This window comes from Coregonus lavaretus (genome assembly GCF_964263955.1).
Source record: "Coregonus lavaretus genome assembly, contig: SUPER_35_unloc_2, whole genome shotgun sequence".
Classification (NCBI taxonomy): domain Eukaryota; kingdom Metazoa; phylum Chordata; class Actinopteri; order Salmoniformes; family Salmonidae; genus Coregonus; species Coregonus lavaretus.
The window spans coordinates 4,019,238-4,043,993 of record NW_028167180.1 but is presented as its reverse complement, the minus strand read 5'-3'; the positions used below and the strand labels follow the sequence as shown (position 1 = coordinate 4,043,993).

Genomic DNA, 24,756 nt, shown 5'->3' with positions numbered 1-24,756 from the left:
CTAACTTCCTACACTACTTCTTTAATTCAACAACACAACCACACTAACTTCATACACTACTTCTTTAATTCAACAACACAACCACACTAACTTCATACACTACTTCTTTAATTCAACAACACAGCCACACTAACTTCATACACTACTTCTTTAATTCAACAACACAGCCACACTAACTTCATACACTACTTCTTTAATTCAACAACACAGCCACACTAACTTCATACAATAGGGCTCTTTCTCAGTCGTCTAAAACTCTTTCCTCTCCGTCACTGATCTGAAAGAAGTGACCAGGTGAAAGCTAAGCCAGTCTAATGATGAGCTTCCTTCCACCATATTGTTTTCACCTGTGAAGTCTTTTCCAAGCAGTTGAATGGGAGAGAGGGATATGTAAGTCAATTGGTCTTGGTTACAGATACGCCATATCCACACCGCCATCTATTGGTCAATTCTGTAATTTACGATCACCAGGGACCGAATAATGTATCAATCATCTCAGAGTAACATTGCTGATTTAGGATCAGTTTAGCCTTTTAGATCACATTGAATAAGACTACATGGACAGGGAGGACCTGATTCTAGATCAGTACTCCTACTCTGAGACGTTTGACACATACATATGCACATTGTGTGCCTTTATTTGTCTTATTAAAAATAATTGCTGATTAAAAAGGTCGACAACAGATTCCAAGTGAACAAGCAATACTGGTGTTCTATTGATGGACAGTATTTCTCATGACACCAAATAATGTTTTAAACCGAATAATGATTTTAAACTGTATAATGATTTTAAACCAAATAATGTTTTTAACCAATAGTGTTTTTAACCAAATAATGTTTTTAATTGATTGGTTTTTATTCATTATCCTCTAGTATCAAGAAAATACAAAATGGAAAGTTTTTTTAAACTTTCAATGTCAACTACTTCCATCATTTCACAATATGTCTACAAACTACAGTTTACTGTATGTGTGTGTTCACTGCAAATGAAAAATAACATTTGTAAGAGATCATAAACAATATCAATATTTGTTCGATACAACTCAACTTTTTTTTTGTCTTCATCATGGTGATAGTTTTGCCAACTGAAAGCCATTTCCTGCAGGCTCTAGAGAGTTCAATCTCTCATCATCATCATCATCATCATCAACTACAAAAAGAAAATCACCATCATCATCATCATCATCAACAACAACAACAAAAAGAAAATCATCATCATCAGTATAATTTCATCAACTGCCAAATGTATAATCACCATTGTCAACAAATATCATCATCATAATAAATGCAAACATAGTCATCAGCATCATCAATACCATCGTAATCATTAGCATCCGAAACAACAATCACAATGCAATCAAAACATACTATATACATCAAGCATAACTGAAGAGTATTAATGATTTACATTACTCATGTTCACTGAGCAGTACCTCAAAACATACTATATATATCAAGCATACCTGAAGGGTATTAAGGAAGTTACATTACTGATGGTCACTGATTACGAATTACACTTTATCCAAACTAATGTGTTCAAAGCAATGAAGTCATTGAACAAATCACTATTTGAATGTGTGATCAATTAAAAACATTATCTTTTAAGTCTACTTAGTCATTCTTATTGAAGTAAATTAATTGAAAGACATACATGTGTAATGCCTGTATATGAAACAACATATGCATATTCTCTAAATAAAGAATTACATTAAGATTAAAAAGCAAAAGCCAAACAACATGCATATTTCCTAAATAAAGAATTACATTAAGATTAAAAAGTAAAAGCCAACTGTTTCCCACTGTACCATGCCAACTGTTTCCCACTGTACCAAGCCAACTGTTTCCCACTGTACCATGCCAACTGTTTCCCACTGTACCATGCCAACTGTTTCCCACTGTACCATGCCAACTGTTTCCCACTGTACCATGCAGCCCTTCATAATCTGTGATTAAGGCATATGAAGCCATAGGTTAGATGGTAAGTAAATGAGAGAAATATACTTTTTATAATTGAAACTAAATGAACAATGTCAGACTAGATCCTTATTTACCTGTGTATTGTGTTTATCTATGGACATTATCAAGTCAAACACTCTGAATCTGTTGGTTAACCTGTTGATGTTGATGTTGTCTTTTCTTGTTTGTAGGATTTCTGAATTAATTTGCTGATGTACTTTATGATTCGAATATTGTATTCCTTTCACATAAAATTCAACGTGTTCGCTATTTCATTATGGAACATCAGATCTGTAAATTGCTAAGAGGTCATATTGTCTATGAATGTATTTGCAAGTATTACTTTCTGTGATCCAGTTGTGTATTTCCAGATCTGCACATTATTTCAACAACTTGTATGGGCGACTGGATCCTTATATTTTGATTCTGTGATATATCCATGTAATGAGAGTTATTTCTGGTTGTCAAGTCTTTGAATGTTCAATTATATGTTAACATGTTGGTCAACAAGAGTCATTATCTACAGTAGTACTCCACTTTATGTCATGTGGAAAGACTCTTTCAAGCTCTTCATTGCATCATCAGGTGTTAATGCCTTCCAGTCCTCTGGGATATCAGCAGGGAGTGCCTTTCTGTCTTTAGCGATTCTCTCAATGAATGTGGCCATCACATACTTCCAGTAGTCTGAAGCCTTGATGCTGGAATCTCCAATTATGATCCAGTCAGGGTAATATTTCTGGTAGTCCTTGAAGGGATGACCTTTCTCTCCCGTTAGAGTGTTGATGAATGTTAAATTACTGGTCACATCAGAGGAACATATGTTAATTACTAATTTATTTGAAGGTATGAACTTTACACCATTTAGACCTTGTGGACGATGAATAGATGAAAAGTGTTTGGCATGCTCGTTCCCCCCTGCTTCACAGGGTACACCGCAGAAAGGACATTGCTTGCCACAGCCAAACAGACTGGTGAACATCTTGTCCTGAGGCTTGAATGGCAGAGATTTGAGTCTCTCTTTGATGTCTCGTACCGTGTCATACTTAGTTCCTCTTCCCTTCTCATACTCTGATGCCAGGGACTGCTCCATTTTTCTCACAGAATCTATGAGGAAGTTAGAAAACTGTTCTGTGTTTGCAGGTTTCAGAATCATGATGGAATCCAGAGCATCCTTCAGAGATAGCTTGTCTTCAAGGACACTACAGATGTTCTGAATGAAGGTCTTGACATCACTTTCATTTTTGGTGCAAGTTGTTTTTCTGATTTTAGAAATCGCATCAGTAATTGCATTGACTATCTCTGTAAGATGTTTATTTTCCAATTCTGCCAGACGTCTCTCAGACAGTTGTTCGACAATTTGGTCTAATAGCAACTTCTTCACAAACCTTTCATAATGAATCATGTACTCTCTATAATTCTCATATTCTCCATCAAACAGGAGCTGTTTCAAAATGGAGAACTGGAAGGCCGTCCGTGTGCTGTAATCCTGTGATCCTTTACCTGTCTTCATTTCATCAACTACATCAGGACCAATCATTTTGGTCACATAGTCCTGTACAGCTGGCTGTACGAGCTTTGAGAACTCCTCAGCTTTCTTTTGGCACTGGTCTTGGTTATGAAACAAGTCTATGAACTCAGTAAGGTACTTGCTCTTAGACGGTTCCAGACACTTCCTTGGATCATTGACTGCAATGAAATCATCATGCATCTTCTGAAACTCTCTGGTTGCTATGCCAAAGATGTGCAGCTTCAGTGATACCTCACATTCCTCGCTGACGTTAGCGGTCTCGTGTTGTTTCAGTGTTTCATCAATCCTGTTCAGCAGGTCTTTGATGTAAGTGTCATGATAATCTGATTGTCCTTTAACCTTCTCTTTTATAAACTCCTGACACTGTGTTATGATGTCGTCACAGAAGACTTGTAGTTTCTTCCTGTGATGGTCATGATCCAAGTGCTTTGCAAGGCCTGTAGCCTTCCGCCACCAATCAACTGATTCCACAACAAAGACAGTCTTTCCACAATCCACCAGGTTTCCATCCAACATACTTTTGACATGACTCCCCCTTCTTGACAAATGTTTACTTAACACGTGGAAGGCTTCGTGAGCCACAGCTTGTCTTGGGAGACCTTTGAAGTTGATCTCAGACAGAGTTTCCTCCCACATTCTTTCAAACTCTTCTCTGAGGGCCTGATCTGATAAATCAGTATTTTTCTGTCTACAGTCTTGCAGCAAAGCCAGCACCTTCTTCTCCATCGTCTTTTCTTGTGAACTCTTAATGTCATCCACTTTAACCTTTCCTTCTTTGATCTCAACAGCTCCATGTAGAGTGTTCCTCACTGTGATTTCTGTCTCTCGTCTCAGCATTGTGGCACTGGATTTAAAACCCTCCTTGTATCTTTCCACCAGATTGACATGGTCATCCTGCTTTTCAAAGTATTTCACCAGATTGTCTTGGATCTTCATTTCCCCTACTTCCAGGTTTTCATTTGCTTCCCTCATCAAGACCTTCAGCAGATCTCTTACTGTGGACATTGTGGGATTTAGACCTGTCATGCCAAAATTTGAAATTTTGTTTTCGGCACCGAACATCCAGGATTCCATCTCCTTCTGAAATGCCCACTCCCAACCATTGTACTCAGTGCACAATTTGGAGTATGCATCCGCAACCAAGCTGTTTTTGAAACTGAAGATGAAGTTCTCAAATTTAACAGACTCCCACAAGCTTTTTGTCCACTTCATGAAATGTGTCAAATCATCATTTTTCTGGAATTTAAAAAAATCTTCCATCAAGCTCTTCTTGAAGTTGTACACAGCCTCACTGTAGCCTGCGTTGACTGGAGCCATCGGGGGAGTCCCATGCCAGAGTCCTGGGATGTAGCAGCTGCTTGTGTCTGGATCATACTCCATCACGTCAGTGAACTTGGTGATATTCTCCTTCTTCTCCATTCTGGCTGCTGCCAGGGTCATTTCATTCAACTGTTCCAACAACTTCTTCCTGTCCCTCATGTTGTTGTCATGAGCAGACATGTCTGACACATTCTGGTGCAGGAAATGACATACTGGCTTCTTCCCCACTTCCTTCATCCTGATAAAAGCATGAACAACAATCTGCAGAATGTCTTTCATCTCTGTGGAGTTCTCCATGGCGATGTTGATAATCGTAACATCACTGAGTCCTATCACCAGTGTGGCCAATTCATTGTCATGTTCATAGCTATCATCTAGTTGAGCCAGCTCTGGTGATTTCAACCCCTCTGTGTCAATGATCATGATGAAGTCACATTTCAGTTCCTCCTTGAGTTCTTTGTTGACTTTAATCAGTAGCATGAAGGCCCCTCTGGTGCATCTTCCACTGCTGACAGCAAACTGGACCCCAAACATGGTGTTGAGGAGAGTGGACTTCCCAGTGCTTTGGACCCCTAAAACTGTCACAACCCGGATCTTGCTGTTAGAGTCCACAAGAGTATGAAGCTGAGTCAGTACAGCTGATATCCATTTCAAAGGGATATTTGATGCATCCCCATCCACAAGCTCAATGGGGAAACCATCCAACAGCATCTGAGCACACAATCCAGGTAGATGCTCCATCTGTTTCCTTTGTAGGCTACTTTCAGGGAGGGAGCAGGAAGCTTCATATAACTGGCCCAACTCACGAAGAAAGTGTTCAAGACCTAATGAACAGTCAGATAATTGCTTATCCAAATTTTTTATGTCGTCTTTTTTCTCCGGAGAATATTGGCAAAGATCTTTGTACTGGTCCCGCAAACCAGACAGGTTCTGACGTGACAGATTGTCCAGATTTATGCGCATCCATTTGAGGAAATAGGATCGCTCAGGTCCTGATCTTGACATTCCTAACATAAAGTTTGCCATTGCATCTGACATGTCAAATGTATGTTGTTTCTCTCTCAGCTCTTCCTCCTTTCTCTTCAGAGAGCTCTTGTAGTGTTCAATGTTTTGATCCCCTTGTTTTCTCAGCCTACATCTCTCTTTCTCCAACTGGGAAAGCTCTTTCCAGATTTGCCCTTGTAAGGGTAGCTGTTTGTCTTTGAATTTAATTGTGTCTTTGATGTTAATGGTGATTTCATCTGCCATCTTCCTGGCACTCTGACACTCATCACTGTCTTCATCAACCAGAATCTTACTCTGACGAGCCACGTCAGCCATGTTTTCAATTGTCAATCGGTTTATACTTTTTTCCACGATGTCACCCACCGAGGACTGAAGGGTCTTGACAAATTCTGCATCATTCTGCTTCTTCTTCACAATCACGTTTTTTTCTTTGATCCTGCAGTTTGTGATCATTTTTTTCAATGTGTCTACTCTGAATGTTTTTCTTTGAGAGTTGACGACCAGAAATAACTCTGCCTTTGTGTCTTTGGTTTTCAACAACTTGAGATCTGTCTTTAAATCATCAGTGAAAATGTAAACTGCAGCTGATGTTTGACACAGAAAGGAGAACTGTTTTTCAAAAGACCTGATGTCTCCTCTGAGATTGGCCACAGCGACAGGTTCTTTGAACATGTCTATATTTCTGTTCCCACATGGAAAGTACCAGCTGATTTCAACTAGACCATCTGAAATCCACTGAGGTACATTGCCACATTCCATATCATGATGAACAAATGTATCATGGTACTGTTGAGGGTTACTAAGCAACTTGTTCAAAATCTGAGACTTGGACAAGCTGCTCTCTCCTAGCCTAACAAAAGACACCATAGGAATATCAGAGAGAACTATTCTCTCCTCCACAAAAGCTTTTTTGGCTGTTTGGGAAGAGGGTCTAAACTTCTTCACTATGTCCCTCAGGGCCCACAGCATCAACGTGCTTTGTTCTGTGTCACAGTTTGGCAGCAGGAGAGGAACAGCAAACTGACACATGGACATTTTCTGGACCATCTCCTGCTGCAGGAAACTATCTGAGCACAGAAACAGGGCTGTAATCAGGTCCAGTGGATTAATTACATTGCTGCTATCAGAGTCAGTGTCCTGGTTGTCTACTCCATAATATGGAACTTCCTGGTCAGTGGACATACATTTGACACTCCTAGCATTTACATTTGCCATCATTAATTTCTTAAGGAAGGCCCCTGGAAGTGACTGCATAGTGGTAAGTGGTTCATCTGATGTAGTATTATCATTTATCTCAAGGACAGTACTTAACGTCAGTTTGTTTTCATAATGATCTTTTAGTCCAGCCTTTGACAACAGCTCCATGAAACAAGATCCTGTAAATAGAAATAAAAAAGCTGCCATGATTACAAATACCCTTTTCCACAGCCATTAGCAGAATAGTACACCAACAGGTGTTTTACACAGTATTTAGAGCAGGGATGGGCAACTTTAGGTGGGGGCCACAAAAAAATCACAACTCATCATGAGGGGCCACAGTTGCTCGCAGGTTGCCCATCCCTGATTTAGAGTAAAGTTCAGTAAAGTAAGCCGAGTCAGACCAATTCCTTGACACAATGAGTCACAGGAATTCTGGCATGTAATTAACACAGAAGTAATTTAAGGGCGGTATAGTGAGATAAGATATGGTAAGGCAATTGCAATTCTGATGCTCTGGTAAAATGTCTACTGCAATGCAAATGAGAGATCCAATCAATGGAGAAATGGTAAGCTAAAGAGCAACAGTCAGAGCATTACTATAATTATTACACTATCCACCTTATACAGCCTGGCAACAAGAATGCATCCAATTTGTTACGGTTGTCTTCCAACTTCAGGCGCAATGACACTCAGCTGGTGATGTCGATAAATATAAATGATTAAATAATGAGGTGTAAGGGAGATGGCATGAAGAGCTTTTAAACAGGAGACAATACCTTTGCTTGTTTCCCTGTTTTTTCCTGAAGAACCATCCTTCTCTGGTTTTGACTTAGTGGCTTTTGGTGAAACCTGTTGGACCTTTTCTGATTTCTGTCAAAAAGGTTAGATGTGTGTTAACTTATTTAAATTCAAGATGACATTGAATCTACAATTCCAGGTATTTTTTAGAATAAAACACTATAGTTTCCATGTAGTACTCTGGATGGGGTTTTGGGTAAATAATAGATCAAAACATTAATGATTTCACTAGATCCACACAGTTACAATGAACCCTTCATTGATGTTCGTAGTGTATGTTCAAAATGTATATTTCACAAGTGACTGACTCGTTCTACACCATATACTACCATTCTGCCTAATATTTATTATAATATTATTATCAGCATGTTAATCATTATAGGTATCAGCATGTCTTATCAATTACTATCATACCCTAATTATGAGTACCTTTTTAATCACGTCTGCTGTTTGACATTTACAATGATGGACATTCACTTGGTTCTTTCCATTCTCACGTGTGAATTCAATTGAATTGCATGAATTTGTCGCTTTTTATACATGGTGTGTTGTGCTTCCGCAGATTGGCACGGACTAAATTACTGTGGGGAAAACTGTTGCCAATCCCTACCACCTCTTCACTCCCTGAACTGATTACAAAACATGCCCCAGAACTATTAAGAAAAGGGAACGTGAACTTGCCTTGGACAAGCCTCTCCACCCGGCATTTCTCCACGGAGGGACCTCTGCCTTGCTGCTTCTCCCCACTGCTAGCCTGCTGCTGCGGGGAAAAACACCATGACAACGCTTGCTACAGCACTACTAAAGGAAAGCATTTATTCCTAACGTGTGAGTGAGGCTCCCATTGTTGATCAGTATACACACTACTAGTTTGAATTAAAGCCACAGCACAGCTGAGAAGCTCCCCAACACTACAACTCAGCCGGCACAGAGTGATGGACCACCCTGCAGACGGCCAACGACTAGAGAGAGGACTGGCAGAACACTCACAAAGGCACTATCTAAACAAAGGAATGTGCTTGTTCCGGTGTATGAGTGAGTCTCTACATCATTGATCAGTACAGCCTCTCATTGTGCTTTTTGTGTTCCCAATCCCTTCACAAATTTTTTTTTTATCAGCATATGCCAGCACAAACATACAGTGAGGGAAAAAAGTATTTGATCCCAAGCTGATTTTGTATGTTTGCCCACTGACTGAATAAATTATCAGTCTATAATTTTAATGGTAGGTTTATTTGAACAGTGAGAGACAGAATAACAACAACAAAAAACCAGAAAAACGCATGTTAAAAATGTTGAAATTGATTTGCATTTCAATGAGGGAAATAAGTATTTGACCCCCTCTCAATCAGAAAGATTTCTGTCTCCCAGGTGTCTTTTATACAGGTAACGATCTGAGATTAGGAGCACACTCTTAAAGGGAGTGCTCCTAATCTCAGCTTTTTACCTGTATAAAAGACACCTGTCAACAGAAGCAATCAATCAATCAGATGCCAAACTCTCCACCATGGCCAAGACCAAAGAGCTCTCCAAGGATGTCAGGGACAAGATTGTAGACCTACACAAGGCTGGAATGGGCTACAAGACCATCGCCAAGCAGCTTGGTGAGAAGTTGACAACAGTTGGTGCGATTATTCGCAAATAGAAGAAACACAAAATAACTGTCAATTTCCCTCGGCCTGGGGCTCCATGCAAGATCTCACCTCGTGGAGTTGCAATGATCATGAGAGCGGTGAGGAATCAACCCAGAACTACACGGGATGATCTTGTCAATGATCTCAAGGCAGCTGGGACCATAATCACCAAGAAAACAATTGGTAACACACTACGCCGTGAAGGACTGAAATCCTGCAGCGCCCGCAAGGTCCCCCTGCTCAAGAAAGTTCATATACAGGCCCATCTGAAGTTTGCCAATGAACATCTGAATGATTCAGAGGAGAACTAGGTGAAAGTGTTATGGTCAGATGAGACCAAAATGGAGCTCTTTGGCATCAACTCAACTCACCGTGTTTGGAGGAGGAGGAATTCTGCCAATGACCCCAAGAACACCATCCCCACTGTCAAACATGGAGGTGGAAACATTATGCTTTGGGGGTGTTTTTCTGCTAAGGGGACAGGACAACTTCACTGCATCAAAGGGACGATGGACGGGGCCATGTACCGTCAAATCTTAGGTGAGAACCTCCTTCCCTCAGCCAGGGCATTGAAAATGGGTCGTGGATAGGTATTCCAGCATGACAATGACCCAAAACACACGGCCAAGGCAACAAAGGAGTGGCTCAAGAAGAAGCACATTAAGGTCCTGGAGTGGCCTAGCCAGTCTCCAGACCTTAATCCCATAGAAAATCTGTGGAGGGAGCTGAAGGTTCGAGTTGCCAAACGTCAGCCTCGAAACCTTAATGACTTGGAGAAGATCTGCAAAGAGGAGTGGGACAAAATCCCTCCTGAGATGTGTGCAAACCTGGTGGCCAACTACAAGAAACGTCTGACCTCTGTGATTGCCAACAAGGGTTTTGCCACCAAGTACTAAGTAATGTTTTGCAGAAGGGTCAAATACTTATTTCCCTCATTAAAATCTAAATCAATTTATAACATTTTTGACATGCATTTTTCAGGATTTTTTTGTTGTTATTCTGTCTCTCACTGTTCAAATAAACCTACCATTAAAATTATAGACTGGTCATGTCTTTGTCAGTGGGCAAACGTACAAAATCAGCAGGGGATCAAATACTTTTTTCCCTCACTGTACTTAAAAAACAACAGTGATTTAAACTCAAATTAACTAAACTAACACTGAGATTGTCATTTGTTTTTTCCTGAATTTGTAATAAATAACCTTTGTACTGACCTGTGTCTTAAGTTGTGTTCGCTGGGGGATCCTAGAATCTGTAGAGTCAAGACGCTGTTAGTGAATTCTACTTAGGTAACCAGATCGACCTCTTGACATATATACAGTGCCTTCGGAAAGTATTCAGACCCCTTGACTTTTTCCACATTTTGTTAGGTTACAGCCTTATTCTAAAATGAATTAAATTGTTTTTTCCCCTCATCAATCTACACACAATACCCCGTAATGACAAAGTGTGGGGGGGGGGGGGGGGGGGGGGGGTTCAGTGGCAGGGACTGGGAGACTAGTCAGGATCGAGGGAAAGATGAACGGAGCAAAGTACAGAGAGATCCTTGATGATAACCTGCTGCAGAGCGCTGAGGACCTCAGACTGGGGCGAAGTATCACCTTCCAACAGGAAAACAACCTTAAGCACACAACCAAGACAACACAGGACTGGCTTCGGGACAAGTTTCTGAATGTCCTTGAGTGGCCCAGCCAGAGCCCGGACTTGAACCCGATCGAACATCTCTGGAGAGACCTGAAAATAGCTGTGCAGCAACGCTGCGCATCCAACTTGACAGAGCTTGAGAGGACCTGCAGAGAAGAATGGGAGAAACTCCACAAATACAAGTGAGCCAAACTTGTAGCGTCATACCCAAGAAGACTCAAGGCTGTAATTGCTAACAAAGGTCCTTCAACAAAGTACTGAGTAAAGGGTCTGAATACTTATGTAACTGTGGTATTTCTGTTTTTTATTTTTTATAAATTTGCTAAAACATTTGTGATCTTTGTCATTATGGGGCATTGTGTGTAGATTGCTGAGGAATATTTTTTTGTTCATTTGAGAATAAGGCTGTAACGTAGCAAAATGTGGAAAAGGTCAAGGGGTCTGAATACTTTCCGAAGGCACTGTAACTAGAAAACCATGCTGGAACTCACTTTTATATAACCTTAAACAGAGACATTGAGTTTTAAACTTGAAATTAAACATAATTACATTAACATAATCAGCATGACCATTAAGGATGTAACCTATGTAAATGTGTCTTATTGTAATTAATTGGTTCTTAAAAACAGTTGTCATTTAAAACTCTGAATTACTTTGCTGTTACAATAAAACATTACATTAACTTAACAGACTCTCTTATACAGAGCGATTTACAGGAGCAATTAGGCTTAAGAGCCTTGCTCAAGCGCACATCAGCAGATTGTTTAACATGGTCGGCTCAGGGATTCGAACTCGTGACCTTTCGGTTACTGGCCCAACGCTCTAAACCGCTAGACTACCTGCCACCATCAAAGTTAAATAAATATTATACAATGGGTGGTTTGGAATTCTCATTGTTAGAGCCTATCCTGCCCATGGCATACTAGACAACATACACATGGCCACGTTCATAAAAAGTGCCATTGTTTACGTCGTTACTTAGCAACGCACTACCACTACCACTACTACAGGAATACGATCTTTTGAAGAACATTTGGAGTGAGATTTGCTGTGTGAATTTCATTGCCCCCTGCCATAACCCCTAGATGGGAGACTGGGAGTCCTCCCCAAGGAAAATTTTACTTTTTTAAAGCTAATTTTCTGCAATTCTACGTATTTTGACATGGCTTAGGCCTATGACCAGGGTGAAAAAAATTAAATAAAATAAAACACAGGTCAGGTGTATTCAGAATGATTTTAACATGAAATGAAAACAAAAAAATTCAATGACTAAGCGATTTTGGGTGAACTCTCTCTTTAAAATAGGGCTGACAGAAAATTCTGCTTGCTCTCCAGGAGGGTTGGCCACCACTGATCTATGTTTCCCAAGTGCTCGGTGTTTGAAAATGTTCTTATTATACAGTAACAATTAATTTCTCAAAATCAACCAACCTTCAAGAAAAATCTAATGAAAATCACTATTCAGGTGGTTTATGTCTACTAGTTGAAGATCCTTGCTATCATCTTACTGTACATAGACAACATGTTATGTGTTTATGAGTTGTGAGTCCCCTAAAATAATAAAAATTGAATTTGATTGCTGGAGCATGTAATATCCAATGCTTATTTGTGTAACTTATTCAAAAAACTGTCCATGATTGGCTGCAAAAATATATAGCCTCATATCATTCATTTTCAGAAACAAGCAGGCATATCAGATTTCAAATGTGACTACACAAAATTGTGAAGAAGTGGATTAATAAAATAAGTGTGGTGAATAACAGTAGTGTTGTTGCTGACAAGCACACTAATTACCCTATATTTTAGCCCGTTGTTAAGAATGAGAATTGTTCCACTGATCAAACTAAATGAAGTATACTGAACAAAAATATAAACGCATCATGCAAAAATGTAAACGATTTTACTGAGTTACAGTTCATAAAAGGAAATCAGTCAATTTCAATAAATTCATTAGGCCCTAATATCACATGACTGGGCAGGGGCACAGCCATGGGTGGGCCTGGAAGGGCATAGGCCCACCCACTGGGGAGCCAGGCCCAGCCAATAAGAATATGTTTTTCCCCACAAAAAGGGCTTTATTACAGACATAAATACTCCTCAGTTTCATTAGCTGTCCGGGTGGCTGGTCTCAGATGATCCCGCAGGTGAAGAAGCCGGATGTGGAGGTCCTGGGCTGGCATGGTTACACGTGGTCTGCGGTTGTGAGGCTGGTTGGACGTACTACTAAATTCTCTAAAACGACGGAGGCAGCTTATGGTAGAGAAATTAACATTACATTCTCTGGCAACAGCTCTGGTGGACATTCCTGCTGTCAGGATGCCAGTTGCCCAGTCCCTCAAAACATGAGACGTGTGTCATTGTGTTGTATGACAAAACTGCACATTTTAGAGTGGGATTTTATTGTCCCCAGCACAAGGTGCACCTGTGTAATGATCATGTTGTTTAATCAGCTTCTTGATATGCCACACCTGTCAGGTAGATGGATTATCTTGGCAAATGAGAAATGCTCACTAAAAAGGGATGTAAACAAATTTTTGCACAAAATTAGAGAAATATATTTTTTGTGCTTATGGAACATTTCTGGGATCTTTTATTTCAGCTCATAAAACATGGGACCAAAATTGTGCATTTATATTTTTGTTCAGTATAAATAGATAATAAAATCTGAATACAAGATTACATAAATCTGCCCCTACACCCTAACCAAATTATATTTTATTTATTGTCCACCCTCTAGAATCAAACTTACACTTTTGGGTTCACAATCTGTAATGCAAAAGTATTTTCATAGTTACAAATCAGGTCACCCTACCAAACTTCCCTGCTAAAACAGACTGTAGGTCTCTGTCTGCTGCCTTTTCGTTGTCACAGCCTAAATGCCCATCACCAAACGAGGGGACTAATGCAAGTGTGGATTAAATCAACTTTAGTACATGCTTTCAAAAGGCTGCATTCTGCAACAGGGACGGGAGTAACAACAACCTAATTTTGTTGACAACATTGTACATAAAACAGCGCTACCGTGCTGCTCTTTTGACAGTTTTATTAACTCAGCGGAAAACGTTCTGTCTTCCCATTCAGCTCCACTCTAATCTTGAGGGGCATTTCTTTAAAACATGCATCCAATGCCCTTGATCCCTTACATAACTAGACCAACGATATGCTTCAATGTGCCACGGTTCACAGTGCTGTGGCAAGACAGGACCCTCAGCTTCGCCTGGTGGCTATGTCCACGTCACAGCCATGATCCAAATGTCATAACACATGGCCTCGAGTGTATTATAATTTTTTATGTCATTTCAAAGTGTAAAAGAGATAGTTACTGGATTCTTTAGCCAACACATGAAGCAGCCATCTTGGGCGCCACCCACTGATCCACTTACCCTCTTTGCCTCCTTCTTGTTAACGGGCTCTTCCAATACCTCCCCTGCTGGGCCTATAATTGAGGTTGAGATACAATACTGTAATGACAGCAGTAATTTAAAGTCATGCAGTGAGATCAGATAAAGTAAAACCCTTTTGATGACAAGCTTACTATTTACAACACAAATGATAAATCCATTAAAAACGTCAAGTTCAGTCTTTTCAACTTAAGACAGATTTAGTTGTTTCATATGGTCGCAAGCAAATCTCAACCAGAAACAGTCTGGGATCAACATGTTTTTATAGTGTCAGTTTGAACATCAGATCGAGTTGTGAAAAAGTTACATGATGTAGTAGCTGGGTTAAACAGTATTGTTTAAGTGCTTATGCAGTTTGATAGTGGAAAAAAGGTGTGATAGTCATATACAGTCACGACCAAAATTATTGGCACCCTTGATAAAGCGTAAACTGTCTAAAATAAATAAAACAAATACTGAGCTATACTGTATGATTAAAACATTGAAATGAACACTGCCTGTCAAACGTTTTAGAACACCTACTCATTCAAAGGTTTTTCTTTATTTTTACTATTTTCTACATTGTAGAATAATAGTGAAGACATCAAAACTATGAAATAACACATATGGAATCATGTAGTAACCAAAAAAGTGTTAAACAAATGAAAATATATTTTATATTTGAGATTCTTCAAATAGCCACCCTTTGCCTTGATGACAGCGTTGCACACTCTTGGCATTCTCACAACCAGCTTCATGAGGTAGTCACCTGGAATTTATTTCAATTAACAGGTGTGCCTTCTTAAAAGTTAATTTGTGGAATTTCTTTCCTTCTTAATGCATTTGAGCCAATCAGTTGGGTTGTGACAAGGTAGGAGGGGTATACAGAAGATAGCCCTATTTGGTAAAAGACCAAGTCCATATTATGGCAAGAACAGCTCAAATAAGCTGCAGAGGATAAGTTCATTACAGTTACCAGCCTCAGAAATTGCAGCCCAAATAAATGCTTCACAGAGTTCAAGTAACACACACATCTCAACATCAACTGTTCAGAGGGGACTGTGTGAATCAGGCCTTCATGGTCGAATTGCTGCAAAGAAACCACTACTAAAGGACACCAATAATAATAAGAAACCTGCTTAGGACAAGAAACACGAGCAATGGACATTAGACCGCTGGAAATGTGTCCTTTGGTCTGGAGTACAAATTGGAGATTTTTGGTTCCAACCGCCGTGTCTTTGTGAGATCCGGTGTGGGTGAACTGATGATCTCCGTATGTGCAGTTCCCACCGTAAAGCATGGAGGAGGAGGTGTTATGGTGTGGGGGTGCTTTGCTGGTGACACTGTCAGTGATTTATTTAGAATTCAAGGCACACTTAACCAACATGGCTACCACAGCATTCTGCAGCGATACGTTATCCCATCTGGTTTGGGCTTAGTGGGACTATCATCAGGGCTATTTTACCAAGAAAGAGAGTGATGGAGTGCTGCATCAGATGACCTGGCCTCCACAATTCCCCGACCTCAACCCAATTGAAATGGTTTGGGATGAGTCTGACGGCAGAGTGAAGGAAAAGCAGCCAACAAGTGCTCAGCATATGTGGAAACTCCTTCAAGGCTGTTGGAAAAGCATTCCAGGTGAAGCTGGTTGAGAGAATTCCAAGAGTGTGCAAAGCTGTCATCAAGGCAAAGGGTGGCTATTTGAAGAATCTCAAATATAAAATATATTTTGATTTGTTTAACACTTTTTTTGTTACTACATGATTCCATATCATGCCTGTGTTTCAGACATAAGGAAGTGGATGGCTGAAAACGTTCTACTTTTAAACTCGGACAAAACAGAGATGCTTGTTCTAGGTCCCAAGAAACAAAGAGATCTTCTGTTAAATCTGACAATTCATCTTGATGGTTGTAAAGTCGTCTCAAATAAAACTGTGAAGGACCTCGGCGTTACTCTTGACCCTGATCTCTCTTTTGACGAACATATCAAGACTGTTTCAAGGACAGCTTTTTTCCATCTACGTAACATTGCAAAAATCAGAAATTTTCTGTCCAAAAATGATGCAGAAAAATTAATCCATGCATTTGTTACTTCTAGGTTAGACTACTGCAATGCTCTACTTTCCGGCTACCCGGATAAAGCACTAAATAAACTTCAGTTAGTGCTAAATACGGCTGCTAGAATCCTGACTAGAACCAAGAAATTTGATCATATTACTCCAGTGCTAGCTTCCCTACACTGGCTTCCTGTTAAGGCAAGGGCTGATTTCAAGGTTTTACTGTTAACCTATAAAGCGTTACATGGGCTTGCTCCTACCTATCTTTCCGAGTTGGTCCTGCCGTACATACCAATACGTACGCTACGGTCACAAGACGCAGGCCTCCTAATTGTCCCTAGAATTTCTAAGCAAACAGCGGGAGGCAGGGCTTTCTCCTATAGATCTCCATTTTTATGGAACAGTCTGCCTACCCATGTGAGAGACGCAGACTCGGTCTCAACCTTTAAGTCTTTACTGAAGACTTATCTCTTCAGTAGGTCATATGATTGAGTGTAGTCTGGCCCAGGAGTGTGAAGGTGAACGGAAAGGCTCTGGAGCAACGAACAGCTCTTGCTGTCTCTGCCAGGCCGGTTCCCCTCTCTCCACTGGGGTTCTCTGCCTCTAACCCTGTTACAGGGGCTGAGTCACTGGCTTGCTGGTGCTCTTTCATGCCGTCCCTAGGAGGGGTGCATCACTTGAGTGGGTTGAGTTACTGACGTGATCTTCCTGTCTGGGTTGGCGCCCCCCCTTGGTTTGTGCTGTGGTGGAGACCTCTGTGGGCTATACTCGGCCTTGTCTCAGGATTGTAAGTTGGTGGTTGAGGATATCCCTCTAGTGGTGCGGGGGCTGTGCTTTGGCAGAGTGGGTGGGGTTATATCCTTCCTGTTTGGCCCTGTCCGGGGGTTTCTTCGGATGGGGCCACAGTGTCTCCGGACCGCTCCTGTCTCAGCCTCCAGTATTTATGCTGCAGTAGTTTATGTGTCGGGGGGCTGGGGTTAGTTGGTTATACCTGGAGTACTTCTCCTGTCTTATCCAGTGTCCTGTGTGAATTTAAGTATGCTCTCTCTAATTCTCTCGTTCTCTCTTTCTCTCTGAGAACCTGAGCCCTAGGACCATACGTCAGGACTACCGGGCATGCTGACACCTTGCTGTCCCCAGTCCGCCTGGCCTTGCTGCTATTCCAGTTTCAACTGTTCTGCCTGCGGTTACGAAACCCCTACCTGTCCCAGACCTGCTGTTTTCAACTCTTAATGATCGGCTATGAAAAGCCAACTGAGATTTATTCCTGATTATTATTTGACCATGCTTGTCACTTATGAACATTTTTGAACATCTTGGCATGGTTCTGTTATAATCTCCACCCGGCACAGCCAGAAGAGGACTGGCCACCCCTCATAGCCTGGTTCCTCTCTAGGTTTCTTCCTAGGTTTTGGCCTTTCTAGGGAGTTTTTCCTAGCCACCGTGCTTCTACACCTGCATTACTAGCTGTTTGGGGTTTTAGGCTGGGTTTCTGTACAGCACTTCGAGATATTAGCTGATGTACGAAGGGCTATATAAAATAAAATTGATTGATTGATTGATTTCATAGTTTTGGTGTCTTCAATATTATTCTACAATGTAGAAAATAGTAAAAATAAAGAAAAACCCTTGAATGTGTAGGAGTGTCCAAACTTTTGACTGGTACTGTACATTTTAGTCATTTAGCAGACAATGACAGGAGCTGGTATGAAGAGCTTTTAAAACAGGAGACAATACCTTTTCTTGTTTCCCTGTTTTTTCCTGAAGAACCATCCTTCTCTGGTTTTGACTTGTTGGCTTTTGGTAAAAGCTGTTGGACCTTTTCTGATTTCTGTAAAAAAAAAAAAAAGGTTAGATCTGAGTGTTCACTTTTTTTTTTATACAAAATTACATTGAATGTACAATTCCAGGTCCTTTAAGCACTAAAGTCTATATTTAGAATTAGGGCACTTGCATGCTTAGTTGGGAATGCCTGGTTTCACACTAGGGTTACCATTGCCAGATTGACCTCTGTCATACTGATACTGATGCTGATAACTTTACATAATTAAGTTGAAGGTACAGTATATCTGTGTGGAGACAGCAGCCGTAACATTACCGAATGGTAATAAAACTATTATACAAAATTCCAAGTGTACCTCTATGAAATGTAAGATCTCACAATGCAAGAGAACAACAGTGGATTATATCTTGCATTTTATGGAGGTACTCAATAATACATCCACAAATGAGTGATCTCACTAGATCAACAGTTACAATGTACTTTTAAAAAATGCGGTATTCACTTTACATACGGTAGCTTATGATCAAAATTTTAATTACAACAAAATCATGCTGGAACTCAACCTCATATAACATTAGCTTTGACCTTGAAATTAAATCATAACTCATTACAGGAACATGATCAACATGACCACTGGGGATGTAAAAGTGTCTTACCCTCTCTGCTTCCTCCTTCTTGCCAACGTGTTCACCTAATGCCTCCTCTGATGGGCCTTTCTTGTCAAGGTGTTCACCTAATGCCTCCTCTGATGGGCCTTTCTTGTCAAGGTGTTCACCTAATGCCTCCTCTGCTGGGCCTAGAATGGAGGGTGAGATATAGTATTGCATCGTTTGATCGTTATAAGAGCTGCATCTTTTTGATGAACAACTTACCTTGGGACTGAGGAGCTTGTCTTGTCAAAGTGTCTGGGTTATCTGCTGTCCGAGGGGTCACAACACATTGCTGCTTTGTCTTTCCTTTCTGCACCTCCTCCTGTAGCTGGCTGATCTGCTGCTGCATCTGCTGCTGCATCTGTTGCTGCATTGCTTGCATTGACTGTTGCATTGACTGTTGCATTGCCTGTTGCATTGCTTGTTGCATTGCCTGCTGTTGCTGCTGCTGCTGATTCAACATGAAGCCCTGTAGCATTGCTAACATCTCTGGTGTGCTATCAGGAGTGCCAGTACTGTGAACAGATGTGGTGACTCTTCTGTCCCCTTCACCACCCGTTGCACCTGGTGACTCATCATCATCAGGCCTCTCCATCACTATAACCCCACCTGGTGACTCCTCATCATCAGGCCTCTCCACCTCTATAACCCCACCTGGTGACTCCTCATCAGGCCTCTCCATGACTATAACCCCACCTGGTGAGGATTCCCACCACCAAAAGATGGACGGGCTGCAGCAGTCTTCTAAAGTCTGGCAGGGAAAACATAATATGGTTTTTGGAGTTTCTCAAAGGTTAAAAAAACATTATATAAATACTCTCACAAAAAAGTGGATGATCAACCAACACTGAAGACACATGGGCAAAGATACATCAAAATGTATTCTGTTTCAAAGTACAAAATACCTTCCAACAAATTATCAAAATAAATTACAAAATACTAGTGCCAGAAACGGCATTGTATTTTAAAATACTGAAAATATTAAATAGATGTGCAAGTAGCCTCCTTAAATGAGTTATAAAACAACCTGTGACCAAACCCATTCATAGACGCTAACTGCTTTAGTGCCTATTGACGATAGTATCTTTCGGTCAGTAGTTTTGTTAGGGCTAGTGTTCTGACGCGGCCATATCTCCATGTTACAGCGCTTGTTTATGGAAAACAGACGGAAGATATAGGTGGCCACCTTTTAATTAGCTATGTAGCGTGTAAGTGACCCTGACTCTTACTAAAGTAGAGACTGACCCTGACTCTTACTAAACTATAGACTGACCCTGACTCTTACTAAACTAGAGACTGACCCTGACTCTTACTAAACTAGATACTGACCCTGACTCTTACTAAACTAGAGACTGACTCTGACTCTTAGGAGTTGTTTTATTTATATATTTTTATTTAACCTTTATTTAACTAGGCAAGTCAGTTAAGAACACATTTTTATTTACAATGACGGGGACTGGGATTAAACATAAAAATATAGGACAAAACACACATCATGACAAGAGAGACACCACAACACTACAAAAAGAGAGACCTAAGACAACAACATAGCATGGCAGCACCATATGACAACACAGCGTGGTAGCAACACCACATGACAACAACATGGTAGCAACACAACATGGCAGCAGCACAACATGGTAGCAGCACAAAACATGGTACAAACATTAATGGACACAGACAACAGCACAAAGGCAAGAAGGTAGAGACAACAATACATCATGCAAAGCATCCACAACTGTCAGTAAGAGTGTCCATGATTGAGTCTTTGAATGAAAAGATGGAGATAAAACTGTCCAGTTTGAGTGGTTTTTGCAGCTCGTTCCAGTCGCTAGCTGCAGCGAACTGAAAAGAGGAGCGACCCAGGGATGTGTGTGCTTTGGGGACCTTTAACCGAATGTGACTGGCGGAACGGGTGTTGTATGTGGAGGATGAGGGCTGCAGTAGGTATCTTAGATAGGGGGGAGTGAGGCCTAAGAAGGTTTTATAAATAAGCATCAACCAGTGGGTCTTGTGACGGGTATACAGAGATGACCAGTTTACAGAGGAGTATAGAGTGCAGTGACGTGTCCTATAAGGAGCATTGGTGGCAAATCTGATGGCCGAATGGTAAAGAACATCTAGCCGCTCGAGAGCACCCTTACATGCCGATCTATAAATTATGTCTCCATAATCTAGCATGGGTAGGCTGGTCATCTGAATCAGGGCCTTGGAGTACTCCCTTGGTGACAGGCAGTGGCTGAGACAGCTTGTTCTGACTTTATACACTGCACTCTTCGAGAGAGGTAGTTAGCAAACCAGGCCAAAGACCTCTCAGAGACACCAATACTCCTTAGCCGGCCCAGAAGAATGGAATGGTCTACCGTATCAAAAGCTTTGGCCAAGTCAATAAAAATAGCAGCACAACATTGCTTAGAATCAAGGGCAATGGTGACATCATTTAGGACCTTTAAGGTTGCAGTGACACATCCATAACCAGAACGTGAACGTGTAGCTTGTTGTCAACTAATCATAAGTCATCAAATTGGCACTAGGCTACAGTCAAAGGTAAGTCATATCAATAGAAGATGGAATTAAAATAACGGAATTAAAAGGAGAAGGAGAAGGATAGACTACAACGGCCAACAGGTAGGCTGCTACTTAATATTCTGAATGGAGTTGTTGTTAATTGTAACTGTAGGAAAAGAAAGGCATGCAGCCTAAATTAGCCTAACTAGCTAACTTTAGCTAGTTTAACTAGCTTCTCCCGGTTTGATGCAGTCAAGACAGGTACTACGTAATCATATTGGATGATAAATAACCTAGCTACGGCAGCTATTAGACTAGCGACACTGCCTTCCTCTTCCTTCCTTCTACCTTCTTTCACACGCCGACACCGCCTGAAGACCGACTCTACTGCTCGGGAGGAAGCGCCGAACCATCCTCTAAATATTTAGCGGAACATTGGGTATGTTACAAAGCTGTATTCCAAAGATTCCCTTGACATATCCAACACACAGTTAAAAGCGTAGGAGAGTGTTTATAGTGCAGGCTGAAATTGTTGAATTAATTGCCAGAGATCATTAGAAATGCAGAAGGTTTATTCAATATTTAAGACCATATTAGTCCCGTTTTAGGAATGTGCACAATGCCAACATCATAATGCCTTTATCATAATGTCAACATCATAATGTCATTATCATAATACCTATATTTACAAATTAAATGTATGCATTAGTTACTATCGTAACAATAAACTTATTACAGAAGGCTTTTTACATTAGTTATCTTGTTGTTATTAGTCCCTCCCTTCAGCTCCATTCAACCCCTCCCATCTATCTCTTAACACCATACAGAAGGCTTTGTATAAAATAATTAGCATATAGTCTTTACAAAAGTCGTACTTAATTTTTTATGTCAATTTGTAGAGACAAAACACCCATTTGTTCAGTGGTGGAAAAAGTTCCCATTTGTCATACTTGAGTAAAAGTAAAGATACCTTAATAGAAAATGACTCAAGGAAAAGTGAAAGTCACCCAGTACAATATTACTTGAGTAAAAGTCTAAAAGTGTTGGGTTTTAAAATATACCTAAGTATCAAAAGCAAATGTAATTGCTAAACTATGCTTAAGTATCAATTGTAAAAGTATAAATACTTTAAAATTCCTTATATTAAGCAAACCAGACTGCACCATTTTCATATTTTAAAAATTAACATGTACAGATAGCCAGGGGCACACTCAGGGGCACACTCAGGGGCACACTCAGGGGCACACTCAGGGGCACACTCCAACACTCAGACATCATTTACCAACCAATACAGTAGAGATGGCCAGGGACGTTCTCTTAATAAGTGTGTGAATTAGACAATTTTCCTGTCATGTTAAGCATTCAAAATGTAATGAGTACTTATGGGTGTCAAGGGAAAAAAGTACATTAAAAAGTTCATTATTTCCTTTAGGAATGTAGTGAAGTAAAAGTTGTCCAAAAGTATAAATAGTAAAGTAAAATACAGATACCCCCAAAAAACTACTTAAGTAGTACTTTAAAGTATTTTTAATTAAGTACTTTACACTACTGCATTTGTTGTATCAAAACATCTAACAAGACTGTGGTTCAGGCTTGTGTCTTGAAATAGTAACTTTATAGACGCCCTTACCTGCCTGTTGAGTTGGGTATCTAGAATCGTATGTCTACTTTATAGCGATGTGGGTTGTAGTTGTACTTCCTGAAGTGATAGGTCACCCTTCTCGTGAAAGTGTTCCCTTTCTAGTCAGTCAGGTGATTTCTTGTAAATCATGGAAGTCATTCCAGTCTGTCTAGCTCAGTTGCAGAAGCAGTTGCCCCTCCCTCGCATGCCGCCTGCCTCACCTGGGACAACATTAGATATTGCTGTTTCTCTACAGTCAAAACACTACAATAGCCACAAGGCTGTAGACAACCAAGCCAACCATGACTGCAGTTGTTTAACATAGCAGACATGATTGAACATTCTGTTTAAAGTAATAACGGTTTTTTTTCTCTTCCATTTCTACTTCAAATGGAGCACACTTTTTTAACATGTATTAAATCATTCAAATAAGTTGACTCATCCACATACAGTGGAATTATTGGATCCCTTGATCAAGATGAGCAAAAAATACCTGTATAAAATAAAGTATACAAATACTATTAATACTAATAATAAATATATATTGATATTGATAAATACTGAGCGATACTGTATGCTCATGTTTTTATTTAACAAGTAAAAAATAAAAAAATGGGTCAAAATGATTGGATGCTCTGTTTTCAATACTCCAGCACCATCCCCTTGTGATGAAACACAGCCTTCTTCTAAAATGTGTTATGAGATTGGAGGGGGATCTCATAAATCATTGGGAGGGATCTTAGACCATTCCTCCATACAGAATCTTTCCTTATCCTTGATATCCTTCATCTGCGCTTATGGACTGCCCTCTTCGAATCAAACCACAGGTTTTCAAATGGGCTTTAAATCCGGAGACGGAGATGGCATTGCAACATGTTGTGGCCCTACAAACTAATACAAAAGCTGAGACCCTCATCATGAACATGTACTGTAATGTCGGTTGTTTTGCTCTATGACGCCCTCAAGCATCACAATACTCGTCTGAATGTAACCTGGTATCAGTTTAAAAAATGAATGGAAGTACATTAGTGCCAAAAAAGGGGTTAAATATGGGGGGGAAATATTCTACACTGAACCAAAATATGAATACAACATGTAAGGTGTTGGTCCCATGTTTCATGAGCTGAAATAAAAGATCCCAGAAATGTTCCATAAGCACAAAAAGTTTATTACTCAAATGTTGTGCACAAATTTATTTACATCCCTGTTAGTGAGCATTTCTCATTTGGCAGGATAATCCATCCACCTGACAAGTGTGGCATATCAAGAAGCTAATTAAACCGCATGACCATTACACAGGTGCACCTTGTGCTGGGGACAATAAAAGGGCACTCTAAAATGTGCAGTTCTGTCACACAACACAATGTCACAGATGACTCATGTTTTGCAGGAGTGTGCAATTGGCATGCTGACTCCAGGAATGTCCACCAGAGCTGTTGCCAGAGAAATGAAGGTTATTTTCTCTACCATAAACCGATTCCAATGTCGTTTTACAGATTATTATTTATTTATTTTTTATTATTATTATTATTATTATTATTATTATTATTATTATTATTATTATTATTATTATTATTATTTTATTATTATTATTTTTTTTTGGGGGGGGTAGATCAGCTTAATATTGCAGATAGATTGTAACTTCCATCAATGTAATTGTCTGCATCACTTC

The 24,756-nt window shown here is 40.2% G+C and overlaps 1 protein-coding gene across 1 annotated transcript; it reads right to left on the bottom strand.

Annotated features, from left to right (window-relative positions):
- Positions 1 to 2,494: 2,494 nt before the first annotated feature.
- Positions 2,495 to 19,550, bottom strand: LOC311110231 (interferon-induced very large GTPase 1-like; the record flags this gene model as incomplete). Its single annotated transcript, XM_084188768.1, has 4 exons — positions 2,495 to 7,185; positions 8,489 to 8,567; positions 18,962 to 19,101; positions 19,178 to 19,550. The coding sequence occupies 4 exons, from the start codon at positions 19,548 to 19,550 to the stop codon at positions 2,495 to 2,497; spliced, it is 5,283 nt and encodes a 1,760-aa protein (XP_084044894.1).
- Between the last annotated feature and the right edge of the window lie 5,206 nt (positions 19,551 to 24,756).